Source organism: Haliotis asinina, chromosome 2 (genome assembly GCF_037392515.1).
Source record: "Haliotis asinina isolate JCU_RB_2024 chromosome 2, JCU_Hal_asi_v2, whole genome shotgun sequence".
In the NCBI taxonomy this organism is placed as follows: domain Eukaryota; kingdom Metazoa; phylum Mollusca; class Gastropoda; order Lepetellida; family Haliotidae; genus Haliotis; species Haliotis asinina.
In genome coordinates, this window is record NC_090281.1 from 62,583,329 (window position 1) to 62,594,550 (window position 11,222).

Consider the following 11,222-nt stretch of genomic DNA (forward strand, 5'->3'; position numbering starts at 1 on the left):
GTGTCATAGCCAGGGGACTGTTTGCTTATACCTGTCAGTGTTTTAGACAAGAAGACACAATATTCATTTTCTCGTTTAAAAGGGAGATAAATGATTGATAACCACATCCTATTTGTTCGAGCATCCAATAGTCTAGGTGGATCAAGTCTCCTTTTCGTGACATTTATATCCCACCGTGTACCCAACCATGATTTTTGTTAATTTATTTGCACTGTAAAGCAACACTGACATTTTGTAACATCTTAAAATTATGATGTAGTACACATGAAAATGTATGAGTGAGATTTTAGAGGAGTGACATAGTACACAGGCAGTCTCCCAGCCTCAGTTCACATGAAATTGCCTTCTTCAAGGTACTCACGCATAGTAAAGGTGAAGGACACATTTTTCGTTGCGTTTCGTTTAAAAGCGTGCCGACTCTCTGAAACCAAAATCCAGGGATTACAAACAGAAACATACAATAAAATGTTTTGGGACAAAGAAGTGTCCACGTGTATGTAAATGATGTGACGCTGAAATTGACATCCAGTGATCGAGGCAAACAAATACCAGCGCCTTGAGCAAGCACTATTTGCATGGATATGTGCTCTATATAAATATCCCATAATAATTAAAAACACACTTTCACAAAATTGCCGAAATGGTTTGAAAGTTGAATAATTTAGACCACTTGAGTCAAGTCTACATAAAGGACACACAAACAGATATCAGATGTTTTCATTGTAATACAATATATTCAACTTCCCACTCATAGACTTCAATGTTTACTTTGACAGTGAATAGCATGAAATGTACCCGGGAAATAATGAGTGTCCCAGCTACACAGTCAAGCGGAAATAACTTCCTGGTTGTCTAACATGGAGGGTGTGTGGATAATAACTGTCTTCGTGGTCATATCGGCTTGCTGGATACAGCTAACACTCGGCAAGTGTCACTTTATGTTTCCTTATTACATTGTTTTTTCTTATGTCCATCAGTGTCATGACGCTGCCGTATTGTGCACCACTGTGGCCACGGCTGTTTCAGCCCAGGATAGGTACAAAACCACTAATCATGGACCAGTTCATAGAATGTATAAAGGATGGTAAGTTTGTATGAAGCCGTGATATGCAGACTGACCATATGTTGCAAATATATATTTATACACACCTTATATATTCAGTCAATTAATGTTGTCATGCTAAAATGTTCGTCAGTGTTGCACACAGTCTAAAAAAACAATAGCTTTTGACAGTTGTCGACCTGAATACACAATGCCATTTACAAACTGGTCAAATGTAACATTTGGGATTACATTTTCGCAGTAAAGTGAACATTTATTTTACTTTTGGAGGGTTGGGTTCCATCTGAAATTCGAACCCACACTTTCAAAGCCGAGTGGGTTAGATGGCTTACTCTGTGTGCTGGTGATTAGGTGCCTGGCTCTGAGAATGTGAGCTTGAATCCCCATCTCCTTTCATAGTATAGACGAACAATGTTCGCCATCGTATCACGAACTACCTGTCACTCGGGGCTTACACATGACCTTATCGGCCGTCGGTCATTCTGCGCTTTACCATTCATATTTATCAATTAAATCTAATTATTGTCAATATATCTAGGGGTGGGTTCCGTAAATTAAGTGTTCAGTTAAGAACTACACAATTAGTGATGTTAGCAGGTGTTCGCGAAATGGTGAGCGAATCCTCCTCTACCGGCAGCACCAGTCACAATCATGCAAAGTAAAACATGAAAATATAAGGTACAAGTAAAAATAGGCAGTCGCACACTATTTCTTTTCTGGTGCATGGAATTTCTAAATGTTTTCCACGTGTCTATCATAAAGGTTTTTGTGACGTCTTAGTCAGAGTTATGATGCTGTTGGGACATTTTGGGGAAAAGACTACACAGTTTTGCAACGTCAGTTATTTAATTATCATGCTGCTTTGGACATACTAATTCTATTAATCATGGGATAAGCCTGTGCGACAAGAACTCTTTATATGCCGTTATGCATCACAAACATTTATGTTCAAAAGGAACATGCTCACCAGGAAAGTTTGGTGAATCCTGCAACTACACCTGTCACTGTGGAGACTCCTGTAGCCAGACAACAGGAGTTTGTGGAGGTGACTGTGACTCTGGTTGGGTCGGGGGACGCGGAGCTACCTGTCAGAAAGGTATGTGGTCAATACCTTAACAATTTAGTGAGTAAACAACTCTGTGAACTCCTGTAAAGATTAAGAATATACTCACTTCATAATCACCTCTTTACTATAGGTCAAATAATAGAATATCACACTGGCATAGATCTCACTTACAAGTACTTTTACAAAGCGTTAATGAACATTTTATTTTATTTATGTAAAATGAACCAACTAAATGTGTATCACACAATGTGTTAGGGTACACCATTGTCCCACATGAGAGGTATACACTATGACAAGATATACATTCCGTTGTAATCTGGATACTGGAAACTAATAACGAAGCGCTGTCACACTCCCTTTGAAAGAAACTGCATACATAAAGACATTTGATCATATTCATTTTCTATTTCATGTTTTACATTTACACTTTTCGTGTGAGAAAGTTGACTCGAAAATATTTTCCGAAAACAGAAAATGTTGCCTACAGAAGAAACGCCTCTTCTCCTACTCGGCTGTATAGGAACTCATGGTCTGCGGACAAATCTGTAGATGGGAACAGTGACCAGAATGTGTACAGTGGCTCCTGTTTTATCGCTGCTGACAATACATGGGCTTTGTGGAAGGTGGACCTCGGAAAGCAGTACAGAATACATGATGTCAAGATATATCAGCCATCGCACCGTACGGTTTGACTAACTGACATTGAACACACTACCTTTGAAATATTTCCTTTACTTATTTCTCACATTTTGACAAAAATGGATAACCAATGAAATTGCAATATGTGTTTCATTGGGTATAATGCCTACATTGCCTAAGCATTTACATAATATTGATATATTTTTACATCACCTCAATTCATATTTTTACGAAAACGTCAAGACAGATACATTTGACACAGTTTGTGTTATCCCTTAACTTAACTGGTTTCTTTAGTTCAATGAACCAAGACAAATACAATTATATATTTTAAATGAGTTTACGTTCGTATAGATAATAACTAGTCGGTCGGAAAATCTATTTTAGAACCAGAGAAAATCCGGTCTTGTGTGCTGTACTTGAGTAACACGAGCTCCTCAACGGGCCTCCCTTGCTATGCCTTCCCATCCGACTTCCCTGTCAACAACAGCGGCATCTACAGTGCAACATGTGATGGCATTGGAAGATATTTCTCAATATCAAACTCCTCATACCTCAACCTCTGTGAGGTCGAAATATATGGTAGGAATCTATTTTAATTTCTGTAAGGTTACTGTTCATATGTTTTATGCCCCCGCAAAGATCGATTTTTAAATAATATATTATTTACAATTTAATATACACGCAGGGGATCCACAACCGGTTTTTTTTTGTTTTAAGTGGAGATTGATAGATAAGATTACAGTTATGGATTATGTTTTGAAAACAGTCCTTGATCGACTGATATTTGAAGATATCGTCTTGGTGTGTACTTCCGTCATCGATGATATTCATGTATCACAGAAAACACATCTTACTATAATCGGCCGTAACCCACTCATGTTCTAAAGAATGTAAGTACACTAACTTTAAATAAGCAATACAACTTTACAGGACTATTGTATCCGTATCGATATCTCCTATTTCTAGTTTGCAGCCTGGGCTTGTTTGGTGAATCCTGCGATGAATTTTGTCACTGCGGAAAAGACACGTGTGACCACGTAAGTGGCTTATGTCCTGGAGACTGCAGACAAGGATGGAAGGGAGACAGGTGTGATACAGGTGAGGACACGGTGTAAGAGATTCAGCCGGTCAGTCCTGTAAAGTGTAAGCCAAGGTGGCAAATAGACAGGTAAATATCTTCATGAATCTGTGATACGGGTTTTGTCTCATACAGATTTTAATATCCAAAAGACAAAAGGATTGGACATAAGTGCACAAACCTTTTTGTATTTTGCTAATAGTGACTTCCGTCATATAAACTGCATTTAGAAAAGAAATGTCGCTTGGGACGGCCACAGCGATATCTTTAGCCTGAAACAAGCCGAAGTATTGTGTTCTGAAACTGTGTCTCTAGTGTGCAATACGTTTGTGTATCTCTTGTCGCAATTTTAGTTCATCTGTGGAAACGCGGTCTGCTCCGATGCGACAGTTGACGGACTATTCTTTACCGCTGACAATTCCATTGGCCTAATGTATCTGTAACATATGATCTTTTAAACAAAGGTGTCCGTACAACGGTGCAACAAAATTATGGCAACGATACTGGTTAAGAGAATGTCTCTCAAACAATGATATCTGACATACTAAATTCCTGAACTGTCATGTAATAGTGTAAGGGCTTCATTCAGTGAAATCCTATTTACTCAAAGACCGTGTAATTGTAACATCTGTTCCAAACCGCTGACCACATCATTATGACACTGTTCAAACAATGTAGCGTTTCTGTAAGTTTGACTTCAGAACACCCTGATTATATCAGCATTGATATATGATGGTTGAAATCGTCATAGTCATCTTATTTATGAAGCAGTCTTTTTCTTGGAGAATGTGACGCTGATTACTATGGAGTCAACTGTGTGAACACGTGTACAGACAGGAAGTGTTCTGATGTCAGCTCGTCATGTGATCGCTACACTGGGTCATGTGACAGGGGATGTCTTCGTGGTTGGACAGGTGTGGACTGTTCACAAGGTACATTGTGGCATTTCATTCCTCACACATTATTTCAATGGAATTTATGTCACATTATTAATTTTCCGTTATTTTCTGTCATGAGAACGTTCGGGTAATCTGACCATTGTATCGTATTTAATAAACAAAACCAGGCGAAATGATGGTTAAATATTACATTTTGGCCTGGACCCTTCAAAGAGCTCGAATAAATGAAGAGACTCAGCCCTTAGCTTAAAATCATAAACACCAAAGGATTGTGCATCTCTGTAGAATGTTCAAGTGGCAGCTATGGACAGAACTGCAGCGACTCTTGTTCTGACAGGAAGTGTGCAGAAATCTCCCCGTGTGATCACATAAGAGGGGCATGTGTGTCTGGCTGTGCAGCAGGGTGGATGGGGGAAGACTGCAGATTGGGTGAGCACCTTTATAGATATCTCGATTTACTTTTCACTCGGACTTCAACACTATTTTCAAGCTTTAAAGTCTAAGATCGCACGATCATACATAACCTACCTTTATCATTCAATGGTGTACGCTACACATGAACCAAGACTGAATATGGATTAATATATCTTCAAAATTAAGGATTCATGTACCAATTACTTACTAGTATATACGCAACACTATTAGAAAGGTGACATATGCATTAATTTTGAGTAGACACGCACGCTGTTTCAACATGGTCCGTTAAATAGCGCGAAACACAACAGTCGTGTTCAGCGAGTCACGTGATTACCTCAGCGATTCGTACTTCTTTATTTTCCCTGAAGTATTCTTTCCCAGTGTCACTTCATATTTCTATCAAGACTAATGGGAAATAAGCTTGCTCATATTGGAAACGATTAGAATACGTCCCTCATGTGATGTCCCGTTTTATTGCATGAAATACATTTGTATGTGTAAAAGTGTTCACTGAATACGAGCAATGCACTGTAATATATGTTCAAGCCATTTGTGATCTCTCCACAGTGTGTTCGAACGGCAGCTATGGACAGAAGTGTAGGAACTCCTGCAGTGACAGGAAGTGCGCAGGGTGCTCGCCATGTGACCGCGTCCGAGGGACATGTGTTTCCGGATGTGAGCAGGGGTGGATGGGTGAAGACTGTAGAGGTGATGAGTGTATCCATCTCAGTGTCTATATATAACTGTTACACCCAAATGTCAAAGAGTTATCTTATCTTGACATCTATGGATGTAACAAATCATTAAGCAAACATTTCACCAAGTGAAACGAAGAGTCAAAAATTAAACCTTACAATGAAACACACACACACACACACACACACACACACACACACACATTCAAATGTACAACATCTGTATAAAGTCTATGATTACACACCAATGACATTAACTGGCAATAACATTTAATGATTAACATTTTCATATACACAAAAGGAGCAATTGATTATTCTGTAACGAAATTACAACGTATTGAATGGTATATCTAAAGTGTAATAATTGTAATAATAGTAGAATCATATGTAACAAATGAAGATAAACATAAACTGCGTTATGTTTATACGTTAGGTGCAAAGCATTTGACAGTTGTAGTTTATACGATAATGTTCCAGCCTGTGATGCAGAACATTACGGAACTAATTGTGACAAAGCCTGTGCCTCTAGACACTGTAGAGGGAGCTCTTCCTGTAACTCAACTGGAGACTGTGACAATGGATGTGAGACTGGGTGGACACTGAACGACTGTACAGGTAAAGCTGATAGATCGACATTAGAGTGAGAGGTGCGATGTCACTTTTAAAAATATTTCAAACCTACGATCATGGCCGTCTGGTACAACTAGGGATCCAAACTAAGCGCAGGGAACTGTCATAGTGGGTAGGAGTCAGTATTGACAAAACGCGACTGTACGTGGTCATAGACACTGAGTGCAGCGCACCAAATTACATTCTAGAAAACAGCTCGGTGTTGAAACATTGAGACTTCAATACAGTTTTGCGCCCTTAGGAATAACCTAAAGCATTTAACAAATTAAACGGAAAGATTACCGTTGACTTTCCTATGAAATAAGGACATGCAGGTTAACCACTTTGATAGAAAATGACACGCTCAATTTGTGTACCTTCCCTTTATGTATTCAGAAGAGGCCAGGGTTCTACAAGTCACCGTATATAACGCTGGTCATCTAGCTGTCGTTGTGGCAGTTTCATTCGTGGTTGGTGTTGTCGTAGGTGCTGTCGTCTGTTTTGTTGTCTGGTGGAGAAGGAATAGGTAAATAAGCCACAAAGTCACAAAGTTCTTTATGAGGAATATTTTAAAAGTCATTTTAATAAAGATTTATGTCATTGATCAGACATTGAGTCTGAAAATAACGTGGTTGGTACATCCAGTCCTAAAACATCTTAATGCCCCTACATTCCAGACGGCCACACAAGACATCTGAATCGAAGGCTCGAATTGACCAATCACAGAACAGTGACGACATTGGCCCTGACCTCAGGACATACGACAGTCTCCATGCTGACTCTCCACATGACGCCAAGATGACAGGAGAGGCATATTGCACCATTAAGTGTGTCAGCACAGATTCAGAAGCCGCCGTTGAAACGTCATGTAATGTGTCCGACTCTGTCAGAGCACAGGTGTATGAAAACATCGACCACACGTCTCGTGAAACGGACCGTGCATATAGTGACTAAAGGAAACATAACTTCACGAGACAAACTTTTGATGGTTCATATTTGTGTTTTAATATACCTGTTTACCGGGCGGGTGTACCGAAAGATTTTACATATTAACCAAATTTGCATTGCATAACTCTCATGATTTGTTTTACCCGTTTCAGTCCATGATTTCTCATTTGTTCGAGTACGTGGGCTTGTCTCATTACATTGTATAGTGCTGTAGTTAAATGACCCTTCATGGGAATAGTAAATAGTTTGACGATTATAATAATGCATCAAAATTTACAATGTATTCATTTTTGCTGTATACGTGTATTATAACATGCGTTTTGCTTATACGCGTTGTCACAGTATGGCTGTTGCCCATTGCCCATGTGACTAGGTGTGAATCTCAATCCAGTGTCATCCTGGTCGACAATTAGTCAAACTCCATCCCCTGTTGTGGGGGATAAGGTGACTATGACTTACCAACCTTGTTCTATTTGGTGAGGTTGGATCGCTTTGACTGCCAAAGGTTAATTCCAGAAATGTTTGGTGTCCTGTTGTCAGAGCTCAATTTGCCCGACGGATGGCGATTGGCTATCAGTGCAATAGTGTCAACAACTAAAGGCACAATATCACACGTTTCGACGATATTTTGGCCTGTGTAATGTCAGGGATACTCTACAACAGGGATTGGCCACTCGCTTGCTTTCTTTAGCATTTGTACTAATTAACGTGTGCCTCGTCATGCGCACACAGTGACTTGGCTGTTTCCCAGCCAGTTCATTGTATCAATCGAAATTTTACAATGAATAAGTGAAATATACTAAGAATTAAGAGCAAGAATTATGTGAATGAATGACAGAAATAAAGTAGAATAAAAGAAAGAAGTACATATGTGAATCAATGAAAGAATAAATGATACACTGCGGCCTTCGCCCCAAAACATATTAAAGAACGCCAAAGTATCGCGAGTTTCCGCCTTTTAAAAAATCTACTTTGAGACATTAATTACATTAATAATTAATTCAGATATCTTTTGCATGTGGGGAATGGAATGGACGTTATCAAAATGTTAACTGACACTGTCACACTGCCCTCAAACATAAAGTGTAAAACTGTCACAAAGCGTCTTAGAACACCTTTCCAGTTTTGTCAAATAATAAGATCAACAAGAAAAAAAGAAGTTGAACTATAACCGTCAAGCATCAATGGCGAATCAGATCAGATCGGCATTATGTCATATTTTTCACACACCTCAAATACACCCTAATATTTTGTTTTAGATTATGAAACTAACACTACTTGCAAAATCATTTCACCTGATAGTATATTCCCCTCATATGTATGTGAAAGACGTTTTTGAAGTACTAACTAGAAGCACTCAAACATGCATTTCAATGGCGGATCAGAACAGATCGGCGAAATGTCATATCTTTCACACACAGTTACACCCTAACAATTTTTAAGTCATAAAACTATCACTATAACTTGCCAATACCTTTCAACTAAATGTATGTTTTCCTTCTAAAAATTAAACGAATGTGTGAAAGATGTTTTATCTGCACAATTTAGTCTATCTCCGCGGTGAATCGAGAATAGAAGGCAGTGAGCTATAACATAACGACTTGAAACTTTACTACAAATCTGCTGTCATGATACGGACACTAATACCAATTATTTGACTTAAACTGAAGTAACAAAATAGTTAACCTAAGTTCTACATTTAGGATTTCAGTTGTTACAACACTCAGCGAGCTTAATCAGCTGTTGAAAAAATACCGGGCTCAATCTTAAATACGACGCTGCCACATATTGGCTACACTGGTTACGTAACGACCCGAGACATACGTTCAGCGTCTTTTCGAGGAGTTTCTCCTCCCCATCAATACAGACCCCCTGGTTATATACAACTGGGTATGTGCACTCACTTTAGCTTCCGATTGATGCAATAAAGGACTTGAGAAAGACTTGCCTGACATCGATAATTGAAATTTCGAGGCAAACAGTTTCGAAACAGAGAACACTTGCCTTATACAGAATGTGAACAATTGCCCCATACATCGAAAACCGTCGTTGTTGGTGCCGACCTGTCGCTCCAAGGAACAACTCTATGTGGTTTGCTTGAAATGATGTTCTGTCGGTAGAGAGCACGAGAGTCCACTTATTACAACGTTGCCTTAATCCAATCGAACTTTTTAGTTCAGTATTGTAATCTAAATACGTAATCTTTTTGGAAGAAATTATATGGTAGCTTTACCGAGGGCTGATGATATCGTTGAAAGAATTGTTTTTCATTTATTTTTAGAGAGGTGTGGTGTGGCCTTTAAATATGAGTCATTTGATGTTTGTTTAAAAGATTTGTCATAGTTTGTCATACTGCTTTACACACACGATAAATGGTCTATTGCTTTCCAGTCTACAAAAGCCTGTATATCTATTCATCACAAGAAACGAGCTGTGCTCAGTTTGAAAAAGAAAATTATGATTGACATACTAACCTGTATAATTCAGCTTTATGATAATTTTGCTTCGTGGTCTATGCAGATATTTACATGCCTGTTAAAAAGGGTATATTGTGTCGCATAGTGTACATTGGAGTTTCAGTGTATTTCAGTTACACTATGCGATCTGAATAGAAATGACTGAAGAATATACTCTATCCATGTTTCATTGCGTAGTGGTATTAGTGGACTCACTGACTCAGTCATGCTTTGTTGTTTTCAGAAAATGAAGTAATTTCCGTCCTTTTATAAACACCTGAAATACACATATCATTCACAGTCGTTATTGGTACAACGTCATATAGGGAATACATGGTGCATTTGGGAAATTGACAATAAAGGCATGGATTCGTAAACAGGAAGTTTGCTTTAATAGCTTCCTTCAACGTGCACTTAACAATATTTAATAGGTTTCATTAACATCAGCATATTTATCTGTTTCGATATATTTTGATCTCTATTTTTGTTGTTGTTGTTGCTAGTGCTGCTTGCAGTTGTGTAAGCACCAAAAGCAATTAGTTACGAACAGAAAAAAATCACAGTTACTCCTTAAGAACTGTATCCATAATTTCCTGAGGGTAACAGATGTATTTGCCAACCTCAGCAACATTTCTGATTCCGATGAGGAAAGAAACAAATCCACAAGGAGGGGGCGCACACTTCGTTCGCATAGAGGTGTCAAGTAATTGTCTTAATGTTTTACCTCTACATCTTTACATGGGTGTTATGAGTGATGAAGTCCAGCATTTCACATCTGTTTGTAACTTTCAGATGACATTTGCTTTCACTTTGTCACCAATGTCTGGAGATAAGTATGTAGCTATACAAGTGGGAAAGGTTTTGTTGTTTTTACCCATACCTTTTAAAATTCACATGGCAATAATTCGGTTTGTTTCCAAATGATTCCTTTGAACACTTGGAACGTCTTTTCTCGATAGCATGGGCATGTCTCAAACAGTGAGCTCAAAGGTGATATTGCATACGAATGGTTTAGGAAGATTTCTTCGTAAATTTACATGCTGGCCTTATAACAGGTATTTTGTTAGATGTCACTAAACCAAGTTCTTGGATCAAAGAATTACTGCCAATAAACATATGTGATTACTGGTTATCCTATTTCAGTTTGTACGTTCTACCAATGACAACATTCTGCACTAATGATTTCAAAGAACATTCAAAGGTGCCGATTTTAAAGTTGAGACCCCAACCAGCAGGGGTTTGCCTCATGCCAATTCCGTCCACATTGGTATGAACTGACGAAGGTTCTACTATTATCTGACCATCAGACTGGTAGCCGTAAGATGCGTGTTGGCAGCAAGTCTTGAGCC

The 11,222-nt window shown here is 38.6% G+C and overlaps 1 protein-coding gene across 1 annotated transcript; it reads left to right on the forward strand.

Annotated features, from left to right (window-relative positions):
- Window positions 1–818: 818 nt before the first annotated feature.
- Window positions 819–10,981, forward strand: LOC137274091 (multiple epidermal growth factor-like domains protein 10). The gene is made up of 11 exons (XM_067807089.1): window positions 819–924; window positions 2,019–2,159; window positions 2,601–2,810; window positions 3,156–3,350; window positions 3,738–3,869; window positions 4,635–4,781; window positions 5,034–5,177; window positions 5,733–5,873; window positions 6,338–6,475; window positions 6,866–6,995; window positions 7,147–10,981. The coding sequence occupies exons 1-11, from the start codon at window positions 858–860 to the stop codon at window positions 7,421–7,423; spliced, it is 1,722 nt and encodes a 573-aa protein (XP_067663190.1). The 5' UTR covers window positions 819–857; the 3' UTR covers window positions 7,424–10,981.
- Window positions 10,982–11,222: the final 241 nt, after the last annotated feature.